At 36.2% G+C, this 21425-nt stretch overlaps 1 protein-coding gene and 1 long non-coding RNA gene across 5 annotated transcripts in view; both read right to left on the minus strand.

The window, feature by feature from the left end:
* Positions 1-21425, minus strand: part of whrna (whirlin a) — a 189986-nt gene that overhangs the window by 70025 nt on the left and 98536 nt on the right. For all 4 annotated transcript variants that reach the window (XM_087300944.1, XM_087300942.1, XM_087300943.1 and 1 more), the window contains exon 4: positions 17077-17202. In XM_087300944.1, coding sequence (XP_087157070.1) covers positions 17077-17202 — 126 coding nt within the window. The remainder of the gene's footprint in view (positions 1-17076; positions 17203-21425) is intronic.
* LOC147838801 (uncharacterized) lies at positions 133-4570 on the minus strand. The gene is made up of 3 exons (XR_015520127.1): positions 3982-4570; positions 1707-3901; positions 133-1479 (listed from the first exon to the last, which is right to left on the minus strand). It is a non-coding gene; the product is annotated as an uncharacterized LOC147838801 (long non-coding RNA).

Consider the following 21425-nt stretch of genomic DNA (forward strand, 5'->3'; position numbering starts at 1 on the left):
GGCCCATGTGAAGACTGTCAATTTAAAACAGTGCACATGTTTTAGCAATTGACTATGGTTTATACTATTTTTGCGTGTCTGTGTGTTGTGACATGTATTTATTATTATAATTTTTTTTCATTACTTTTTTTTCTGCTGCCTGTCTTGACCAGGACTCCCTGGTAGAAGAGATATTGTATCTCAATGGGACATTCCTGGTTAAACAATTAAATAAATAAATAAATAAATAAATGTGGAAAATGGTAAATTTGGCCCAAATGACCAAGGACAAATGTAAGCCACAGTTGGCAAAAAACCCAAAGTGGCTCACATGTGTAGATGCAAATGTGGCCTGGTTATCTTAGGACATATGTGGGCCACTTTTGGCAAATATTCAGCACAGTAAGCTCTGGCTAACGCGGCTGTGAGCTTAAAGTGGCCTAGAGAAGATATGGAACATGGTCCAGTTATTTTAAAACATGTGGGCCACTGTTGGTGAATATTAAGCACAGTAAGCTCTAACTAATGTGGATTTGAGCCTATAGTGGCCCAGAGAAGATATGACAATTTGGCCCAGTTATCCTAAAACAAACATGGGCCACTTTTGGCTGATATTCTGCGCAGTAAGCTCTGGCTAATGTGGATTTGAGCCTATAGTGGCCCAAAGAAGATATGGCAAATATGGCCCAGTTATCCTTAAACAAATGTGGTTCACTTTTGACAAATATTCAGTACAGTAAGCTCTGGTTGATGTGGATTTGAGCCTAAAGTGGCCCAGAGAAGATATGGCAAATATCTCCCAGTTTTCATAAAACAAATGTGGTCCACTTTTGCCAAATATTCGGCATAGTAAGCTATGGCTAATGTGGATTTGAGCCTATAGTGGCCCAGAGAAGATATGGAAAATGTGGCCCAGTTACCTTTAAACAAATGTGGTCCACTTTTGACAAATATTCGGTACAGTAAGCTGTGGATAATGCTTTGAGCCTAGATTGGCCCAGAGAAGATATTGCAAATGTTGCCCAGTTATCATAAAACAAGTGTGGGCTACTTTTGGCAAATATTCGGCACAATAAGCTCTGGCTAATGTGGTTGTTAGCCTACAATGGCCGAGAGAAGATATGGAAAATGTGGCCCAGTTATTTTAAAACATATGTGGTCAACTTTTGGTGAAAATTCGGCACAGTAAGCTCTGGCTAAAGGGAATTTAAGACTATAGTGGCCCAGTGAAGATACGGAAAATGTGGTCCAGTAATCCTAAAACATATGTGGACCACTTTTGGCGAATATTCGGCACAGTAAGCTCTGGTTAATGTGGATTTGAGCCCAGAGTTTCCCAGAGAAGATATGGAAAATGTGGCCGCTATCATAAAACAAATGTGGGCCACTTTCGGCAAATATTCGGCACAGTAAGCTCTGGCTGATGTGGCTTTGATTCTAATGTGGCCCAGAGAAGGTATAACAAATGTGGCCAAATTATTTTAAAATATATGTGGACCACTTTTGGTGATTATTCGGCACAGTAAGCTCTGGCTAATGTGGCTGTTAGTCTAAAGTGGCCCAGAGAAGATATGGAAACTATGGCCCAGTTATCCTAAAACAAATGTGGGCCACATTTGCCAAATATTTAGCACAGTAAGCTCTGGCTAATGTGGCTTTGACCCTAATGTGGCCCAGAGAAGATATGACAAATGTGGCCAAATAATTTTAAAATATACGTGGACCACTTTTGGTGATTATTCGGCACAGTAAGCTCTGGCTAATGTGGCTGTTAGTCTAAAGTGGCCCAGAGAAGATATGGAAACTATGGCCCAGTTATCCTAAAACAAATGTGGGCCACATTTGCCAAATATTTAGCACAGTAAGCTCTGGCTAATGTGGCTTTGACCCTAATGTGGCCCAGAGAAGATATGACAAATGTGGCCAAATAATTTTAAAATATACGTGGACCACTTTTGGTGATTATTCGGCACAGTAAGCTTTGGCTAATGTGGCTGTTAGTCTAAAGTGTCCCAGAGAAGATATAGTAAAAATGTGGCCCAATTATCTTAAAACATATGTGGACCACTTTTGTCAAATATTCAACACAGTAAGCTGTGAGTGACTGTGAGCTTATAGTAGCCCAGATGAGATTTGGCAAATATGGGCAAGTATCTCAGGCTAAAGATGGTGTGTGCTAAAAGTAGCTGGGGTAAGATGTGGCAAGTACGGTACTGTTATCCTAAAACATTTGATAGGTCACTTTTGACAAAGACAAAGTACAATGATCATTTGATAATTAAAGGGGTCAAACCGTAGCTCTTTGACATGGCAGATATGGGTAGTAATAGATAATTTGTGGCCCAGATCTGGCAAACAGAAGCGGACCACCCTAGAGCCATCATTCCATTCAGTATGGGGTCTGGATGTAAGTGTCTGGTGTGGGCCGAATCTAGGCCAGAATAAAAGCAAACTGTGGCCCAGAATAGGGTCAGATCTGGTTCATTTGGTTGAATTCTGGCTGATATGTGGTATTTAATGGCTTAATTGTGGCCCAAGTGCCATCATTCCATGCAATATGTCGACCGCATGTAAGTGTCTGGTGTGGGGTGGATTTGAGCTACATGAATTTTGCCAGCTGGGAAAAGTGGCATAGTTAAGAATATTGTGGCTAAAGTCTGCAAAATTGTCAACAGAGAATAGCCGCCACAAACTTTGATTGAAGATTATTAAAACAAACCTTTTTTTCAGTGGATAAACTTGCATAGGTTGATTGTACACTTAAAGAATAACACTGTACACACAGAAGAACTGAGATTCACAATAAGTGAGAAATTGCCCATTTTAACATGATTTGGCAACCATTCACACTGTTTTTGCAGATAGACTAAAGTGCTATAGACTTTCATTCATTCATTTTGCTTCAGCTTAGTCTCTAATTTATCAGAGGTCACCACATGCAACACAGGCTCATTGTGAAAACGTACCCCCATCCACATTTTTGGAGAGCGCAAATTATGTAGCCAGAGGTACGACGGCCTGCATTTTGCCTACAGAGCAGTATGCCGACTTTTTGCGCTACGGCTGCCCACTTACCTCCAAGTGCTCCGGTTTCCCCCCACAGTCCAAAGACATGCAGTGTAGGTGAATTGAATAAAGTAAATTGGCCGTAGTGTATGAGTGTGTGTGAGTGTATTAGTGTTTCCAAGTGCTGGGTTGCGGCTCGAAAGGCATCCACTGTGCAAAACATATTCATTCTGCTGTGGCGACCTCTAATAAATAAGGGACTAAGCCGAAGGAAAATGAATGGATGAATGAATGAGTTCTAGAAAACTAAACATTGTAAAATTTGATTTCACTTTAAATATCTCCTGAAGTGCCTTGAAATGTACTTCTTTGTTTGCTGTGTGATGTACATGCTTATTGAACTTAAACCCGAACAAAGGGTGAGGCATATCTAGTAGCCCCTGACCCTTTTCAAACGTAGCCAATCGCTTTCTGTTTATATCTCAGCTCTGCCAGTCAGAAGCTCAATTTATCCTTCTGCATCGAGTGAACATTGAGCTAAAGTGCATCTGACTCATGACAACCACAGTCTATAACAGCAATGCTGAGTCCTAACTGTTTCTCTGATAAAAAAAAATACAGCATTCAGTGGAGAATTCAAATCAGTCCAATGCTTTTGTGGTCTGTGCCGTCTTGCGCATATGATCTGCTCTTTGCTATCATGTTTTTGAATCAGAGCAGACGTTGTGTGTGTGCTGTGACAGTTTGTGTGACAATAACACAATTATTCACCACAACTGAAAGCATATTTAAGCTGTCTGAATCATTATTTATTACTTATACAGTATCAGCTATTTAAATATATTTGGGGATTTGCCTATAGGCAATTGTAACTGTATGATGACCGTGTTTTATTTTTATATTTGTATTCACATACCTACACACACACACACACACACACACACACACACACACACACACACACACACACACACACACACACACACACACACACACACACACACACACACACACACACACACACACACACACACACACACACACACACACACACACACACACACACACACACACACACACACACACACATATATATATATTATATATTGTAACAAATGGGTTATTTTTTGTTTTTCTCCTGTTGCGCTCAACGGACAACCATATGAACAGAGAAGGGTCTCATGACCTTAAGGTTAACTTCACACCTGTCTCTAAATTTCAGGAGGTAAAATATTGACCCTTAAGCATGACCAAATACCCAGAGAAGGATTTTCGGACCTCAAAGTTAACTTTCTCTAAATTTCAAGAGGTAGAATATTGACTCTAGATAATCATGCTGACACTACAAACCTCAAATTTGCGCTTTGCAGTCAGAAATAATGTGCACATAGCTGAGAGAAAAGGTGGGCCTGATCAACTCACAATTTACTCTTACCTAATAGGTCGACTTTTGGCCAACCCCCAAATTTTGGCTCTATAGGTGAGGGTTTCTTGCTAAAACATTGGATGCTCAGCCGTGTGATAAGTGCACATCGCCTGGCAATCTCAGGCACACTTGTTGGTTTTCCAATGTAATTGCAAAGGGCTCCCCAGTCTTTAAAGAGGAAAGTGATGGCACATCTCTGAGGTTGTATATACTTATGTCAAATTGCTTGGGGTTACATTATCTGTCTTTTGTTCATGTAATCTTAATACTCATCTTTATTTCGCATACTAAGCCTTTTATGCTAGTATAATGATGTTCATGAGTATGATTCATGATTATTGAGCATTACATTTGATATCAGCTGTGTGTACCAGCAATAAACAGTTATGTTGCTTGATTGGTATGGTGTATGGATAGTTATTGGTGCCTTCTCTTGTCGAATAGCATCACACTTGTCTCACTTGCATAAAAACAAATATATGCTGAAACACTTTACATACTAAAATTTAGGGCATACTATATACATTTAAACTTATATAAAACATTTTTTTAAATTAATTAATTAATGTATTTATATTTTACGCATAGATATTAGCGCTCCTATAAATTTTTAAATATATTGTACTCTATTTCATAATTTTAAGTTGGAATAAAAAGTTGTTTTTTAATATTTATTTTTAAATCATTATTAGCCCCCTTAACCCTGTAAAGCCCACTGTTGCAAAATTACAACATCACTTATTAAACAATTCAAAAAAGGGAAGCAAATGTTTTTGTTGTTGTTCCTCAAAAACACATTTACATGATTAATGGATCCTATTGTGTGTCCTCACTATGTTATTGATATAAAATGCATTTATAGTTCTGGTCAGCCAGCAATGAACTTTTTCTACCTGCAATCTTCGCATTGAGCTGATCTCCTTTTTTGAATGTCTGGATTTTTTCAAAATTTAAGTAAGCAACATTCCTTAAATATTTTTTGAGTGTTTATTACAATGTCTAGAACACACACACACACACACACACACACACACACACACACACACACACACACACACACACACACACACACACACACACGCACACACACACACACACACACACACATTTGTTTTTATAGTCTGCCTTACCTTTCTAAATAGATTGGAGTATTTTTATGTTTTATTTATCAATTTTTATAGTGAATTACATTAAATACAAGACAGGATCTGAACATCTTTGTTAAATGCCTACAATTTTAGGAACTGATCTTTAAGTTCAAATAACATAAAACTACCCTGCAAGTTTCCTAATCGCACAACCTCAAAGTCTACTTTATACTTTCAAATGACACCCAGAATAGCTTGAATATCTTTGATCTGCACATCTTCTCACCTTTGCCCAACGCGCATTTCACATTCATCCTATTTTATACCTTGCACTTTTAGAGGTTGTCGAGATGCTTATCATTCATATTGAGCAGCGACTCCTCCATTCAACTGTCCACCCTCTTTCACAAAGCCAATTCACTTCGCCCCTTCAGGAGTGTTACAAGAAAGTCATCCGCCGTGGAAACTTTTGCCCAGGGGAGTCATGCACTCTCATATTTAGACCTATTTTCAAGGGCTGGAAATTTTGAACCCTTTGATCCTTTTCTCGCTTAACAAGGAAGAACAGCCACATCCACAAGCACTCGTTCATCAAAAGAGAAATCCCTCCCAAAAAAGAAATGCCTTTAAGACTGCAAACACGAGCATTCTTATTTATTTGTAATCTGTTATTATATTATTTATATATTCATGATTTCATATTAATTCTATTTCATTGTTTTAAAGGCAGTCCATTTCTCATAAATATTCAACTACCAATAAATAGCTTTTTAAACTGTCAATAATAATCAACTAAACATACAGTTGAAGTCAGAATTATTAGCCCCTTTGAATTTTAAATATTTCCCAAAATATTTTTAACAGAACAAGGCTTCACAGTATGTCTGATAACATTTTTTCTTCTGAAGAAATTTTTATTTGTTTTATTTTAGCTAGAATAAAAGCAGTTTTTCATTTTTCAAAAAACATTTTAAGGTCAAAACTATTAGCCCCTTTAAACTAATTTTGTTTTCGATAGTCCACAGAAAATATCATCGCTATACAATAACTTGCCTAATTACCCTAACCTGCCTAGTTAACCTAAATGACCTAGTTAAGCCTTTAAATGTCACTTTAAACTGAATAGAAGTGTTTTGAAAAATATCTAATCTAATATTATTTACTGTTATCATGGCAAAGATAAAATAAATCAGTTATTAGAGATAAGTTATTAAAACTATTATATTTGAAATGTGTTGAAAAAAATCTTCCCTCTGTTAAACAGAAATTGGGGAAAAAAATAAATGGGGAATAATAATTCAGGGGGGCTAATAATTCTAACTTTAACTGTACAACCCCAAATCAGAAAAAGTAGGGACATCATGGTAAACGCAAAAAAAAAAAAAAAAAAAGAAAGTAGTGATTTCTAAACTTACTTTGAATTGCACGTCATTGCAGACAATACAACAAGCATTATTTAAACATTAATTTAAATGTGTTCCTCAGGATTTTTATAGATTTTTTTTTATTAAACAAATGTTCCAATTTTGGTTCTTGCAACACATTTCGAAAAAAGATGGGACAGTAAAAGCATTACAAAAGCATTCACTTTGTAATGTTGCCATTCCTTTTCACAACACTTAAAATACATTTAAGGACTGAAGACACTAACTGATGAAGTGTTTCATGTGCAATTTTTTTTCCCATGCTCCCTGTAAACAAGTCTTAAGGCGGGCAACAGTACGGGGTCTTGGTAATTGCATTCTGCACTTCAAAATGGCCACAAATTCTCTATTGAAGATAGGTCGGGACTGCAGGCAGGCCAGTCAAGTACTTGTATCCTCTTTCTCCGCAGCCAGGACTTTGTAATGTGTGCAAAATGTGGTTTTGCATTGTCTTGTTGAAACATGCATAGGCATTCTATTTTCACTAAATCACTGCTGTGCTTTTCATACTGTGCCAACTTTTTTCTGATTTGGAGTTGTATTGAATTTCATTTACTATTATTTTATTTACTCTTTTTTTTTATTTATTTATTTTTTTACATGTTTGAAAGAACATGGTCTAAAGTCTTTACTAATTTAAAATTGGTCAGTTTCTTCCAGCAACCTCTTACCAGTAAACTGCTTTAAAAAAGTAAAATACATAAAAATAAAGAAAAAATAAATTAATAATAATAATAATAATAATAGGCGGTTCATTCTGCTGTGGCGACCCATGATAAATAAGGAACTAAGCCACAGAAAAATGAAAGAATGAATGAATGAATGGATGAATGATAATAATAATAATGATAATAATATCGCAGTGGTGACGCAGTGGCGCAGTAGTGCTGTCGCCTCACAGCAAGAAGGTCGCTGAGTCGCTAGTTCAAACCTTAGTAGGGTCAGTTGGCGTTTCTGTGTGGAGTTTGCGTGTTCTCCCTGCATTCGCACGGGTATTCTCCAGGTGCTCAGGTTTCCTCCACAGTCCAAAGACATGCAGTACAGGTGAACATGGGTAGGCTAAATTGTCCGTAGTGTATGAGTGTGTGTGGATGTTTCCCAGAGATGGGTTGCAGCTGGAAGGGCATCCGCTGCGTAAAAACGTGCTGGATAAGTTGGCGGTTTGTTCCGCTGTGGCAACCCCTGATAAATAAAGGGACTACGGCAAAAAGAAAATGAATGAATGATGAATGAATGAATATCGCAGTGGGTAGCACGATTGCCTCAAAGCAAGAAGGTCACTGGTTCGAGCCCCAGCTGGGTCAGTTGGCGTTTCTGTGTGGAGTTTGCATGTTCTCCCTGTGTTCGCGTGGCTTTCCCCCACAGTACAAAGACATTTGGTACAGGTGAATTTGGTAGGCTGAATTGTCTGTAGTGTATGAATGTGTGTGTGAATGAGTGTGTGGATGTTTCCTAGAGATGGGTTGCGACAGGAAGGGCATCCGACGCGTAAAATGTGCTGGATAAGTTGGCGGTTCATCCCGCTGTGGCAACCCCGGATTAATAAAGGGACTTAGCCGAAAAGAAAATGAATGAGTGAATGATGAATGAATGATTATCGCTGTTTGTAGCACGATTGCCTCACAGCAAGATGGTCGCTGGTTTGAGCCAAAGCTGGGTCAGTTGCTGTCTTCCCGTGTTCGTGTGTGTGTGAATGCAAGAGTGTAGCTGTGGGGGACCCCTGATTAAAAAAGGGACTAGGCCAAAAAGAAAATGAATGAATGAATGAATAATAATAGGCGGTTCATTCTGCTGTGGCGACCTCTAATAAATAAGGGACTAAGCCTAATGAATGGGGACTAAAGGAAAATGAATAATAATAATAATAATAATAATAATAATAATAATAATAATAGTGTGTGTGTGTGTGTGTGTGTGTGTGTGTGTGTGTGTAAATGATTTAACTGTTATTTTATTTATTTGTATTTTTATTTTACTAACAAAACATTATCATTTGATTTTCATTTTTATTTTATTGCTTTTATTTAATTTCAATTAATTTAATAGTGTAAAAGGCAGTTTTTTTTCTTAGAATCCATAATTTTCCTCCCAATAAATAGCTACATAAATATGACAATCATGCACTTTCATTGTCATATTTGAGAGAGACACTTTTTTGGGCTGAAAGTTTCCAATTCTTTGACCGTTTTCAGCTCCACAAGCACTCGTTCATCAGAAGAGAAATCCCTCCAGACTAATAAAAGCCTTTTAGTCTGTGAGCATGAGCTCTTTTGCGCATTTGTAATCCGTTTTGGACCGGTCGGGCCAATGTGTGATGAACAAATCTGGTAGTTTTGCAGAAGAAAGCTCGGTCTGTACAGCCGCTCCTGTCAATGTGAGTTACTGTTACTCCAACTTTAAGTACTTTTGCTGTAGCTATAAGTCTTAAATGCACATTAAGTACAATGATGAATGAAGGAACGGACAGGTTAAGCACCGATATGTCCGTATTCAGAGCATGACCGTTCATCAGACAACGGCAGAAAGACTGATGGAGAAGGAGAAGGACAGAGACAATGATTAAAACAGGTGTAAAAGAATGGTGACGGGACAGAACAGAGCCAAAAAATCAAATCGCTTATAGCTTAAGTGAGAGGAATTCATCATTGGGAGGACAAAAAAATTGATTTAAGAGACATTTTTATAACCTTGTGCGAAATAATTTATAAAATTACACTTAAAGGGATAGTTCATGCAAAAATGTTAACTCTGTAATCATATACTCTCTTGTTTTAAACCTGTTTGAGTTATTTCTTTTGTTGAACACATAAGATAATTTGAAGAATATTGGAAACCCCTAACCATTGACTTTAATAGTATTTGTTTTTTCTACTATGAATGTAATATTGATAATGTTCAAACATTCTTCAAATGATCTTCTTTTGTGTTCAACAGAATAAAAAAAAACTCAAAAGAATAAGTAGACTCCACCATGTACTCCATCCTTTTACAAAGTCCACACTTTACCATTCCTTACTTAAAAAAATAAATCAAGCAGGTTATTTATGTAATATACAGTATAATACATTTTTATTTCACAAACAAAACCATAAATTTTTCTAATAAAATAACATGTACAAAAATAAAAAGAACATACAATATTCTAAGCAAATCTAAAAATATATTGTGTTCCACTTGGCCAAAGTGAGCTTTACTAATGCAAGGAAAGACCCTTAAAATAATAAGACATTCAATACAACAGAGGAGGGCAAATAGAGAACCGGAGGCTGTGGCTTCAGTGAATCCACTGATTAACTGCAGCTCTTCTGGGGTCGATGGCAGGTTTTCTGCTTCGCAACACTGAGGCTGAGACAATTCTCAATGCACAAGCTCATTATTACATCCAATTAAACCCTACCAGAGGCATCAGTCTCTAAGACCTACACCTTTTGACAACTGGTTGGGACGTTCTGCAAATGTGAATTAAAATGAAGAATTTGGTATTTGTTTATTCTCTTTAACTTAAAAGATTTCCAAATCGTGTTTTTTCAATATAAACAAGTTTAATTTCGGTTGCTGCTGCAAATAAAGTTGGAACAAAGCCATCAGATTTGTTTAATTTTCCTTTTCCAATTGGAGTGTTTTGCCTCTGCCCTGTGTTACAACCCTGTCTTCACTACTATTTCCATTCGGTGGCCTCGCAGTGTGACGCCACTGTTTATTTATTGGTAGAGGATATGAGCAATATCACATTTATAGCAGTGCGATGTGGCTATATATTGGCACTAATGGGAGGCATTCCTTAGTGTCTCACCATTGACGATATACAGACACATCACACTGCTAAAAATGTGATATTGCGTTTATACAACTTTTGTAAGAGGAACTACTTTCTTTCGCCATTTGTTCACATCTGCAGCTGACGTCAGAACAGCAGAAACCATTACTCATTCACTGATGTCACTTTAGAGCTAGTATTTGAATGATTCTCTAGCGTAATGTCTAAAGTGATGACAAAACAGGTGATTTTGCTCACATTTTAAAATTATTAGGCTGAACAGCATGAAATGCCATCAGTCTACAGAGATTTTGCTATATTTCTATGCTGCAATCGGAAGATCACAAAATTACTATGGTATAAATACTGCACTTCAACAAACAAAAGAGAGAGATCGACTTAGAAAATCATTTACCTGTATAATAATGATTTGATCAGCTGTAGATTGAAATTACGCTATTTTCTCTTAGGGCTTATTATGCGGTCTCTGTTGCCATCTTGTGGATGAACATTGTTAACCATCTTTGCTCAAAGACAGGCTAATGGCTACTGACATGGTGTCTCTCAGAGATAATAATATTTAAAAATAGGCACTATCCTTATAAATAAACTGCATAGTTGCAATCTAAACAACTACATTCTTGACTAAAAGCCTCAATAGTACATTATGTTGCCCAACAACAGCAATATTTGTCAAACTGTAGAGTGTCCTCTGCTTATTGCTGTATGTGGGTGGAGTAATACACAAGGGTGAAGAGGCTGGACGATATATATATATATATATATATATATATATATATATATATATAATTTTTGTGAAGAACAGCACTTCTGGTGGACCGTTATTCCTCAGAGAGGTAATTTTGTCAAACTCTTTTGTTTTGCCGTCTTATGTTTTTGTGTTATAGAACATCACATTGATTTCCTTTTTTTTTTTTCAAATCTCAAGACAGTTTGTTATATTTTGTTATTAACTTTAATGAATGTTTATTTCATATACCTTTCTGTATCTGATATTTTTTATGGTATGGTCAGAAGCGAATTGGCCATAACACCTGTTTTTTATTTTTGTTTTTTTTTTATTGTGGCTGATGGCATCGAAATCCAAATATGATTTGCTTATAGAGTTAAAGACAAAACTATGTGAACTTGGTAAAATTCTTTTTCAAATATTTCCCATGTGATGCTTAACATAATACTTTTTTTTTACAGTGTCACCTATATATTTGTCCTCTGGAGAATGTCTTATTTCCTTTAGTTTTGCTGAAATAAAAATAAATATATAAAAAATAAATAAATACTGCTGTCGATATTATTAGCCCCCCTTTTTTCAATTTTGACTACACAATAAAATCCACTGTTGTCCAACGACTTGCCTTATTAAAGGAATAGTTTCCCCCAAAAATGCAAATTGTGGTCGTAAAGGTTTTCCAAATCTTATGAGTTTTAAAACAAGGCATGTCCCCAAACTTCACCCATTAACCCAACCATCATTGGGGGATGAGCAAATCACTAAAATATAGAAATTTGTCACTAAATCAAAAAGTCCTGAATTGTTAGAATGTTAATGTTAGAATACTACGCATAAGTGAGTAAACCAATTGTCAAATTTTTTAAAGTGATTAATTGACTTTACTTTTAAAAAAAATAAAATAAAAAGAGTAAACTCATTGCCTTAACTTTATGAAGTAATTAACTATGTTCATAATTGTAAAAATGCATTTAAATCAACCCAATATTTCCAGGCTATAACAGCTTTACCCCCTTTTTTAGTAAAGTCTGCTTTTTTTAATGCAGCAGGTTTACACGCTTTATTCAAGTTAACTAATCACTTTTTAAAACATAGAGAGTTCTTTATTTGCCAAGCTAAAACATCAATTTGTAAAAGTTTGCAAAAAATGTCTATTAAAGGGAAATCCAGGATCAGAGTTGATCAGAATATAACTTTCCTGAACTCACATTGATTTTCTGCCTTTTTGCGAAATATCCCAACTAACATAATTGGGGTTGTACAAGCTCTGCTACAACCTTGACTACAGGCAAGAAGTGTGATGGGACAACAGACGCTGTTTGCAAACAATTGGATAGAAAGTGCAACCGCGGTCACAATCATTTCAGAGATAGAACTAAATTCATCCATCACCACTGTCCAGAGAGTAAGATAAGAACATTCCTCTGTGGCAATGTGAAATAAAGAAAGATATCTGGAAGAAAGCTGAGGCTCAAACTACATCGGACCTCATTGTACAGCATAGACAAAAACATTGAGACATTTTTCACAATCTCATTTTGTTCCACAGAAGGATGAAAAGCATGCGGGCTAGGGCATTTTTGCAGTCGCTGTTTCCTAAATGTACTGCCAGCAAGTCTGACTGTCACAAAATGGGAAATTTCTGTTGTTAATAATGTGACACTGTATTGTAAACTCTTCTACCGTCTTCTGTGCAACATTAGCAAGTATGATTCATTTCAGTGAATCTGTTCATTTTAACACGCATTTGTCTAGGATCTGAGGGTATTTTGTGGGACTGGAGAAATTCTGACTTACCCTGACATTTGTGCATTTTTTCAGATACACATATACACTATAGCTAAAGTCTAATACCACTGTAAAGATCACAAACTGGGCTACAATAATAAGTTAGCAACATTTATGTACAAGATTGTATTTTTGGTTAGTGAAAAACAAACATTCTGAAGTCTTTAAAATAACTCCATGAAAAACACACAAGACATTTTGTTCACAAGACTTTTGTACGGTGGCTGGGAAGTGCAAAACAACATTAAAAAGCGTGAAACACTTTTACAATGCTCGAGACAAACTTACATTTTGAAAAACATTTTTACTTATCATCAGACACAATTACATAGGAAAAACAATTTTAGCAAGGACAAAACAAATTTACATTTTAGAAAAAAAATTAACAAGACGCAAAACACTTACAAATCAAGAAACAAATTTACAATTACAGATTCTCTACAGAAAGGGCATGTAAAAAAAACCCGGAAGTGACGTGAATGTACCACACCAGGAGTGACGCGGGGAAAATTTGTGTGTTTTCGAGCTTTGTAAAAGTGTTTCACACTTGTAATGTTGTTTTGCACTTCCCGGCCACCGTACTCTTGAGTACTGAATCTTGTAGCCTAGAGTTTTTGCTTCAAAATTATGTGAAAACCATCAATAAAATGATTCACTGGATGAACTTTTTAATGCAAAGTATACAGGAGGTTTAGACTCCTTTGTTTAAACTATCAAATTAAAGATATAATAAAATTCAATTGAATGAATTTACAGTTCATGGTTTAGAAATTAATCAAAAAGGGAATGATGAACACTAATAATTAAAAAGTAAAATAAGGTAAACCATACAATAATATTTTTATTGTTTTAAAAACAAAACAAATTATCACTTTAGGTCACAATTCACAGTATTAACAAACCATTTACTAACACTACTAGTTTATTAACCTACTAATTAGCTGTTTACTAATAGTGAGGTAGAAGTTGGGTCTAGTTTTTGGGTAGGATGAGGGATGCCGAATAAGATCATACTTTATGACAACTAATAAACATCTTAATATAAAAAATATATTTACTAAAAGTGCAGTTGACTTTTTTCCTGGATGTTGGTAACAACCAAAGAGTTGCTGAACTTTGCCCTGTGCGCTTGCTTCTTTGGTACGTCAATCTTGTCAATGCTATTATTCAAAAAGGTAATGATTCGCACTCATCAAGTAATTGCCTCGTATTGTTTTTATTTTTTCTTCTTACATTCTTCGGGTGATTTAAAGACACAAACGTTTTGGCACAATTCCTTCCTCAGTTTCTCAAAAAAATGTCCAAATGTAGTATTATTTTCAAAGGAACTGTGTTTAAATCATCAAATATCTTCGCAAAAACCAGATGCAAAGTATTTTAGCATCAAGTATTTTGGTATGTTAATGTCACTGCTTTGCAACAAGCCACCAATCACCACACATTGGCAAAGTTTGTTTGTAACTTCTGATTTGAAAGTCTTCAAATTGGAAATCACATGCAGGCTGGAAATTCTGGCTTTCTCAGTTGAACGAAATGCCGCATTAATATTCATGAAGTTTACTAATTCCAAGATGTATCACTTCCTCCTCCTGCTCCAGCTTTGAACAAAAAGGATTCGTTGTCAATACCAATTTATGCCTCTTTTCAGACAGGTTAGTGTATATGGGGCGACACGTATTGAAGGTAGAGCCGCTGGTCTTAGATGCATCTCATGGGGCCTTTTGGGAATGGATGGCTTTATTGATCTGTGCATTTGTCTGTATTGGGGTGTTGGGTCATAGCTTCATCTGCTACTAACACTATAATAACACAATCACTCTGAGTGCTGGAGCGATGGCTCACACTGGGGGCTTTAGAGGCTCATATTAGAACCGCTGTTTATGAAGAAAATCACAGTCGAGCTCCAAAAAGAAATACTCTAATGGCTTGTTTGTATTGAGCGGCATAGTTCGTTATGGTACACTAGAGCAGTGTTTCCCAACCCTGTTCCTGAAGGCACACCAACAGTACACATTTTCAACCCCTACCTAATCAAACACACCTGAATCAACTCATCAGAACAGTAGAAGAGACTTCAAAACCTGAAGTTAATGGGTCAGGATTAGGAAGACATCTAAACTAAGCACTGTTGGTGTGCCAACTTTTGGAAGCATCAAAATAATGAATTATACCATAACACTTTTTGGGATTAACAAGAATCAGTCCAAGGCACTCGAATAAAGTGAAAAAATTAAAAAGCCTTTATTCACATGGCTAAATCTCTAAAAACCTACGCGTTTCGGCAGAAGTCTGCCTTCATCAGGGTAACAGTGATCAGGTGCGTCTAGAGTCTCTTTTGAGTACTACGGTCACATGACTCATTTAAACATCTCAAATGGCACTCAAATAATTTAACAAGCAAACTCTACTACCATCATAAATTCGGCATAGATACACAAACACCCACTTGCATATATGGTAAAAGAGAATAAATATATATATGGAAAATACATATATATACAAACACATACGTCAATGTATAATGACAATCTGTAAAGGATCTATAGAAAAACTCATTCATTCATTCATTTTCTTATCGGCTTAGTCCCTTTATTAATCCAGGGTCGCCACAGCGGAATGAACCGCCAACCCATCCAGCAACTTTCCACGCAGCGGATGCCTCTCCAGCTGCAACCCATCTCTGGGAAACTATAGAAAAACTGTTTTACAAAAAAGAAGAAAAATCTAATTCACCATTCAAACCTGGAAATCTGGTTGCTTTTAATGTATATATCCAAAAAGTCTCTCTCTGTTTTAATCTTTTTATCCTGTCTCCTCCTCTTGTAGAATTATAAATATGTTCAATACCAACTATTTTTAATGAACTTGGATTTCCATGACCTTGATTTTTATAATGTAGAGCCATAGGATATTGTGGATTACAGGTACGTATCGCATATTTATGCTCCGCTAATCTCAACTTTAGTTTTCTCTTAGTCATTCCTATATAAAAAAAACTTTTTGGGATTAGTTTGTAAGGGTATTGTTTTTTGTGTATGCTATTGGTTTACAGAGAATCTGCACTTGAATGGTCGACAGAACAAAAAACATCATTTTTAAATACACTGCTACAACATAACACAAAGACATGCAGTGATGAACATGGTGGACTCAAGTGTAAACAAAGCTTGTTGACTTCTTGCACTTTAAAAAAAATTGGGTTCCACACAATTCCTTCATGTTGTCCCATCACAAATTGAATAATTTAATCATTTAATGGTTAATTTGATATTTTTTTACAATCGATTGAACATTAAACAATTAATATTCGATATATTAACATTTGATACAGAACTCCTATTACTAAAACAAATCGGTTCAAACTTTCATTTATCCCTGTAAAGTTTTTAAATTTAGGGTAGATTTGTATGGTAAAATGTGTTTTTTGTGTATTATGTGTGAGATGCTTTTATGCTGCAACCAAATTGCCTTCTGGAAACGAATGACGACAAACTTTCTATTGACTTTTTTTACATTGAGCTAATGCTATAGTCTAACCACCAACCTCGTAAATCAAAAGCAAACTCACAGAAAACCTTTGCATTTTCATGAAGACATTATGTAGTCTGTGAACTAAACAGTTTTCCTCATGGGCTTTCCAATGTAGCAAACCCTGACACAAAAGACCGAAAGTGACAAAGAAAACCCTAAATGTTTAGAAAGAAAAAATCTAAATTAACATTTCAAAGAGTTGTGGAACAACAAACAGATGAAATGGAGTGTGACATACACTAAACAGCAAGATAGTTAGAGATCACAATAAGACAAATTAATCCAAAATCAATAAAACTGAAAAGGAAGTGAGTGAAAGACTGTACCTTAATCCCTCCACACTCCGCTGCAGAGCCTCTGTCCACACCTGTAATGTAGATACCCAGAGAGTATTCAGCTCCTCCGCGGATCATCAGACCCAGAGAGCGGCCGTCGTCCAGCACCAGATTTACCTGTGGAGAATAAGAGATTAGCCATGTTTCCATCCAGCTATTATTATGTGCAATTTGAAATATCTCATAAAAATGCTTAAAGGGCCATGAAACCCCCTCGTTTCAGCAGGGTGTTTTCACACCTCTACTTTGGAAAAAGTCAGAAAAGTGGGCGTGTCCAGCTCTGTTTAGGGGGGAGTGTCGGAGGAACTAAAGTGGGATGGTGTGGGAGTGTCTATTTGTGCACGCGAGAGTTTCAGAGTCAAAATACACACACACACAGACAGGAGAAGTGTTTAACCTACATGGACATCTGTAGTCGAATTATTTGCTAAATTATTAAATGTTGGACTTTAACTGCAGTTTGGCTATTTCATTCAGGGAATTCATTCATGCCCCTCGCAACAAACGAGATATTTGATTCGAGGAACTGCTGCAAGCGTGTATTTTTCATGCAATGTTTGATACCGCACGGCGAATGAGAGAAAAAAAAAACTCCGCATTTCCCGGAAACTTAGATGCACACAGCAGGTAGCATCAGAAAGCTGAATGTGTTATTCCGGTCACAAAATGCGGTGCTAACATTTCTGCACTCAGTGCAATAGTTAACTTAATTCGATACGAACAAACTGAATAAACAAAGAGCACTGGTCGCTCACTTACCAAATCTGTAGAGACGACAATCACCAGAAACTAGAGCCGCGTCTTTATGGAGAGAATACTACAAGCAAATCCAGATCTCAGCGTTTGCAGATGAGAACAGCTCTCAGGTAAACAATAATCCTCCTTAGACACGTAAGTTATTGTTGTCGAGCGTCGCGTACACTGTTAATCCAGACGTCATCCAGATAAGCTCTCACAGAGAGAAAATGAAAACGAAACTTAACGGCAGCAAACTATAAAAGCAACCCTTCACGCTTGTTTTGCCAACACAACGTGGCGTCTTTGTGGTGTAAACACGGTGACACAAATTAATATTAATGAAGTTGCACAGTAGAGCGCGCTGATTGGTTTGAACCAAGCCTTACTCATGCATTAATGTATCACACTGTAAGACGTAATAAGACTCACTCTGGCACAGACACCCAGTCTGCATGCTGGAATACACGCTATTATGTCATGACCGTGACGCAGCTTCAAAAATTCGTTTCAAACTGGAAGTACGAATTTGCTTGAAATAATGCAAAAACAACCAATTTACACTTTTTAGTGAAATATAGGTGTCCTAATAGTGTTTTTAGCAGTGTGGGACACATATATGACTGTCAACAGCTCAAAAAATGTGTTTTGGTGTTTCGTGACCCTTTAAAGGTGCAATAGGTGATGATTACAGAAACATTTTTTGTTCTGGTTGAAAGTCTGCTCACATTCCAAAAGTAATGACTAAAGTAAGTCATCTAAATGTATTTATACGTATTTTTATTTTGTAGACTAAAACATCTTGATACAAATCTAAATTTTCTGGCCAACAAATACGATACGCAGCCCAAACTGTCAACATACAAAATTATTAGCCTTCCAGTTATTTTCCCTTTTCTTTTTCAAATATTTCCCAAATTATGTTTAACAGTTAAGAGACACAAAAGGGAATATTTCACTACATTTAGATTCAAATAATCATGTATATATTTAATATGCACTGTTTTTAATACTCCACTGTATGAAATTTTGCTTATTTTATGAATGCTTACGTAAAGATCAACATTACATAGTGATGTTTAGACTTTAAATATTCAGAACAATGCCCTGGGCATACTAGAAGTGGTTTGGAAAGTGAATTATGCATAGGAAAATATTTAAGTGGACTATGACTTTGCAAATGCCGGTCACACTATGGATTACACCCTCCAGTGACCACCCCACAAGATCATCCAATCACAATGCTGGATTTGAAAGGTACTATCTTTTCAATTCCGCCTTCCAGAGAAAGGATAAAACATTTCTTTTACACAGGGAAGAGAGGGGTGATACACTTTGTGTGGTGGTTGTACACATGCGTGGTGATATACACCGTGTGTAGTGGTGATACACAAGGTAGTAGCGGTGGTGCACAATTTGTGTGGTTTTCAATGCAAGCGTCACACCACTGAATATCTGCAGGATATAACAAAGGGATTTTCAGAATGTTCCAGGCTATCCAAATTGCTCAAAGATTTTAGAACTTTGCTGCGTTTTCCAGCAAGGAGTTTGGATGGTGATTGGATTCGGAGTGCTTTTTCCAAGGCGTCTGAAACCATTGCTTCAGGACTACCACCTCCAGAAATCTGCATGTCTCAGATTTCCCTGACCTCTACTTTCAAGAATCAAGACATCAAAGTGTCCTCGACATCAGAACCACCACCTCCAGAAATCCTTCGTGTTCCAGAATCTCCAGATTTTATCTTCTCAAAGCTCTCCTCTCAAGAGAGCTACATCTGCTTGTTCCATGCATCAAGACCTGCAAGAAGATCCAGCTTCTTCTAACCACTGTATCAACAGCAGAAGCGTAAATATGCTACTTTCCAACTCTCTAAAAGAGACCTTGGCATAGTGCGTTTCAGTAAAATATTTTCTAAATAATGAGATGTTGATAACTAATATCCGTTAATAACAAAACTTCCTCAGTTGTTTGTGATTTTAGAATAAGGTTTACCTTATCAGACTCTAGCTTGTCTTTAGAAAATATAAAAAGAGTTATAAATCACAATTCTCAACCTAATCTAACCATCTTCATGATTCATGCCTATGCACTTCATTTACGGTAGATTTAGTCATTTTAGTTACACTTGTTGATTCTTTAGTTAATAATTGTTCATTGCAATTGTGTCTTCCTTGTGCTGATACAATATAAAGCCCTGCTCACACTGTGAGATTTCAGCCACGCTATTTGCATCTGAGACAAATTTGGGAAATCCTAAAAGATTCCTGAAATCCTAGGCTAAAATCTGTGATATTTGATCATTGGTTTGACATGTTCACAGACAGCCGCTTAATGCCCGTTGCAATCAGATTTTTTCGCCGATGAAGTTCTGGCAGTGTCAGAAGATTTCAGGCACTTTCCTGCAGTGTGACAACAACTGCGATGAGCGTCAATCCAAGAACCAATAGGAGCGCAGAATCCAATGATGCAATCCTTGTGAAAATTGATATGACCACTGAGAAATGTCAAAACAGTTTTTCTTTCTTCTTTTTATTCATGGTTTTATTTAGACAAGCTGTGTGCAAAATTACTGCTACTGATTGTTTACGTTTGCTATGAGGAATCATTTCAGAACAGGGATAGTGAAAATGTCACAGGTGGATGACGTCAAACTCTGGGGCATTTTATTTCGTGTTTGGCGTATCTTCATTGACGTTCAGTCTGATTTTCTGACAGCTGAGATCTCACAGTGTGACATGCTCATGCAGTCTGACATGCTACAATCGTTCAGGTTTATTAAAAAAAAAAAAAACGCACACCGTGTGAGCCAGCCTTAAGGCTCTAAAAGTATGATGATCTCATTATCCTTCAGATTTGGCCAGATTATAAACACCTTTACATTTGTATATTTTAATTAACAATATTTTATTTTTAATTATTATTTTCACAATCAAAGCTGTCTGATGCCCCATATGAAAGGAGTTATTTATCTGTTTTTTATGCACCTTACAAGTGGAGTGACCAAAATTTCGATATTAATATAAATATTCTTAATTTTATTATTTGAGTAAAATCATAGAAATGATCACTACATTATTTGGTGCCCTACGAGAGGCTAAAATGTCAATATTAATATCAATACCAAAATACTGATGTTAATATTTGTGATCAATTCAACTATTACTACAATATAAAAGAACATTATTTTAGAAAAAGTAGCAACTATTGAAGTTTTTATTGATAGTTACACTTATATATAAATAAATAAATATATAAATATTTGTATAAATATATAATTTATATAAATATATATATAACACTCAACAAAATTACAAAAAAATAGTGACTTTTAAGGTTGCAACAATACAGTTAGCTTACGGTTCAATACATATCTCGGTTTTTTTAACACGGTTTTCGGTTCGGTTCGGTTTTCATGGCTTGACACGTGTTTTTTTTTTTTTTTTTTTAATTCTATAGGCAACAGGAACAGTGAGAGGTTAAGGAGAAAAAAAAATTAAAACGATTTATTGCAATACTCATTTTGTTTTACTTAAAAGCCAAGAAAAAGTACACTAGTTCCTAGTGTATTGTATATATATATAAAAAAAATGAACACTGAAATCTC

This window comes from Danio rerio, chromosome 21, assembly GCF_052040795.2.
Source record: "Danio rerio strain M-AB ecotype USA chromosome 21, GRCz13ab, whole genome shotgun sequence".
Lineage (NCBI taxonomy): Eukaryota > Metazoa > Chordata > Actinopteri > Cypriniformes > Danionidae > Danio > Danio rerio.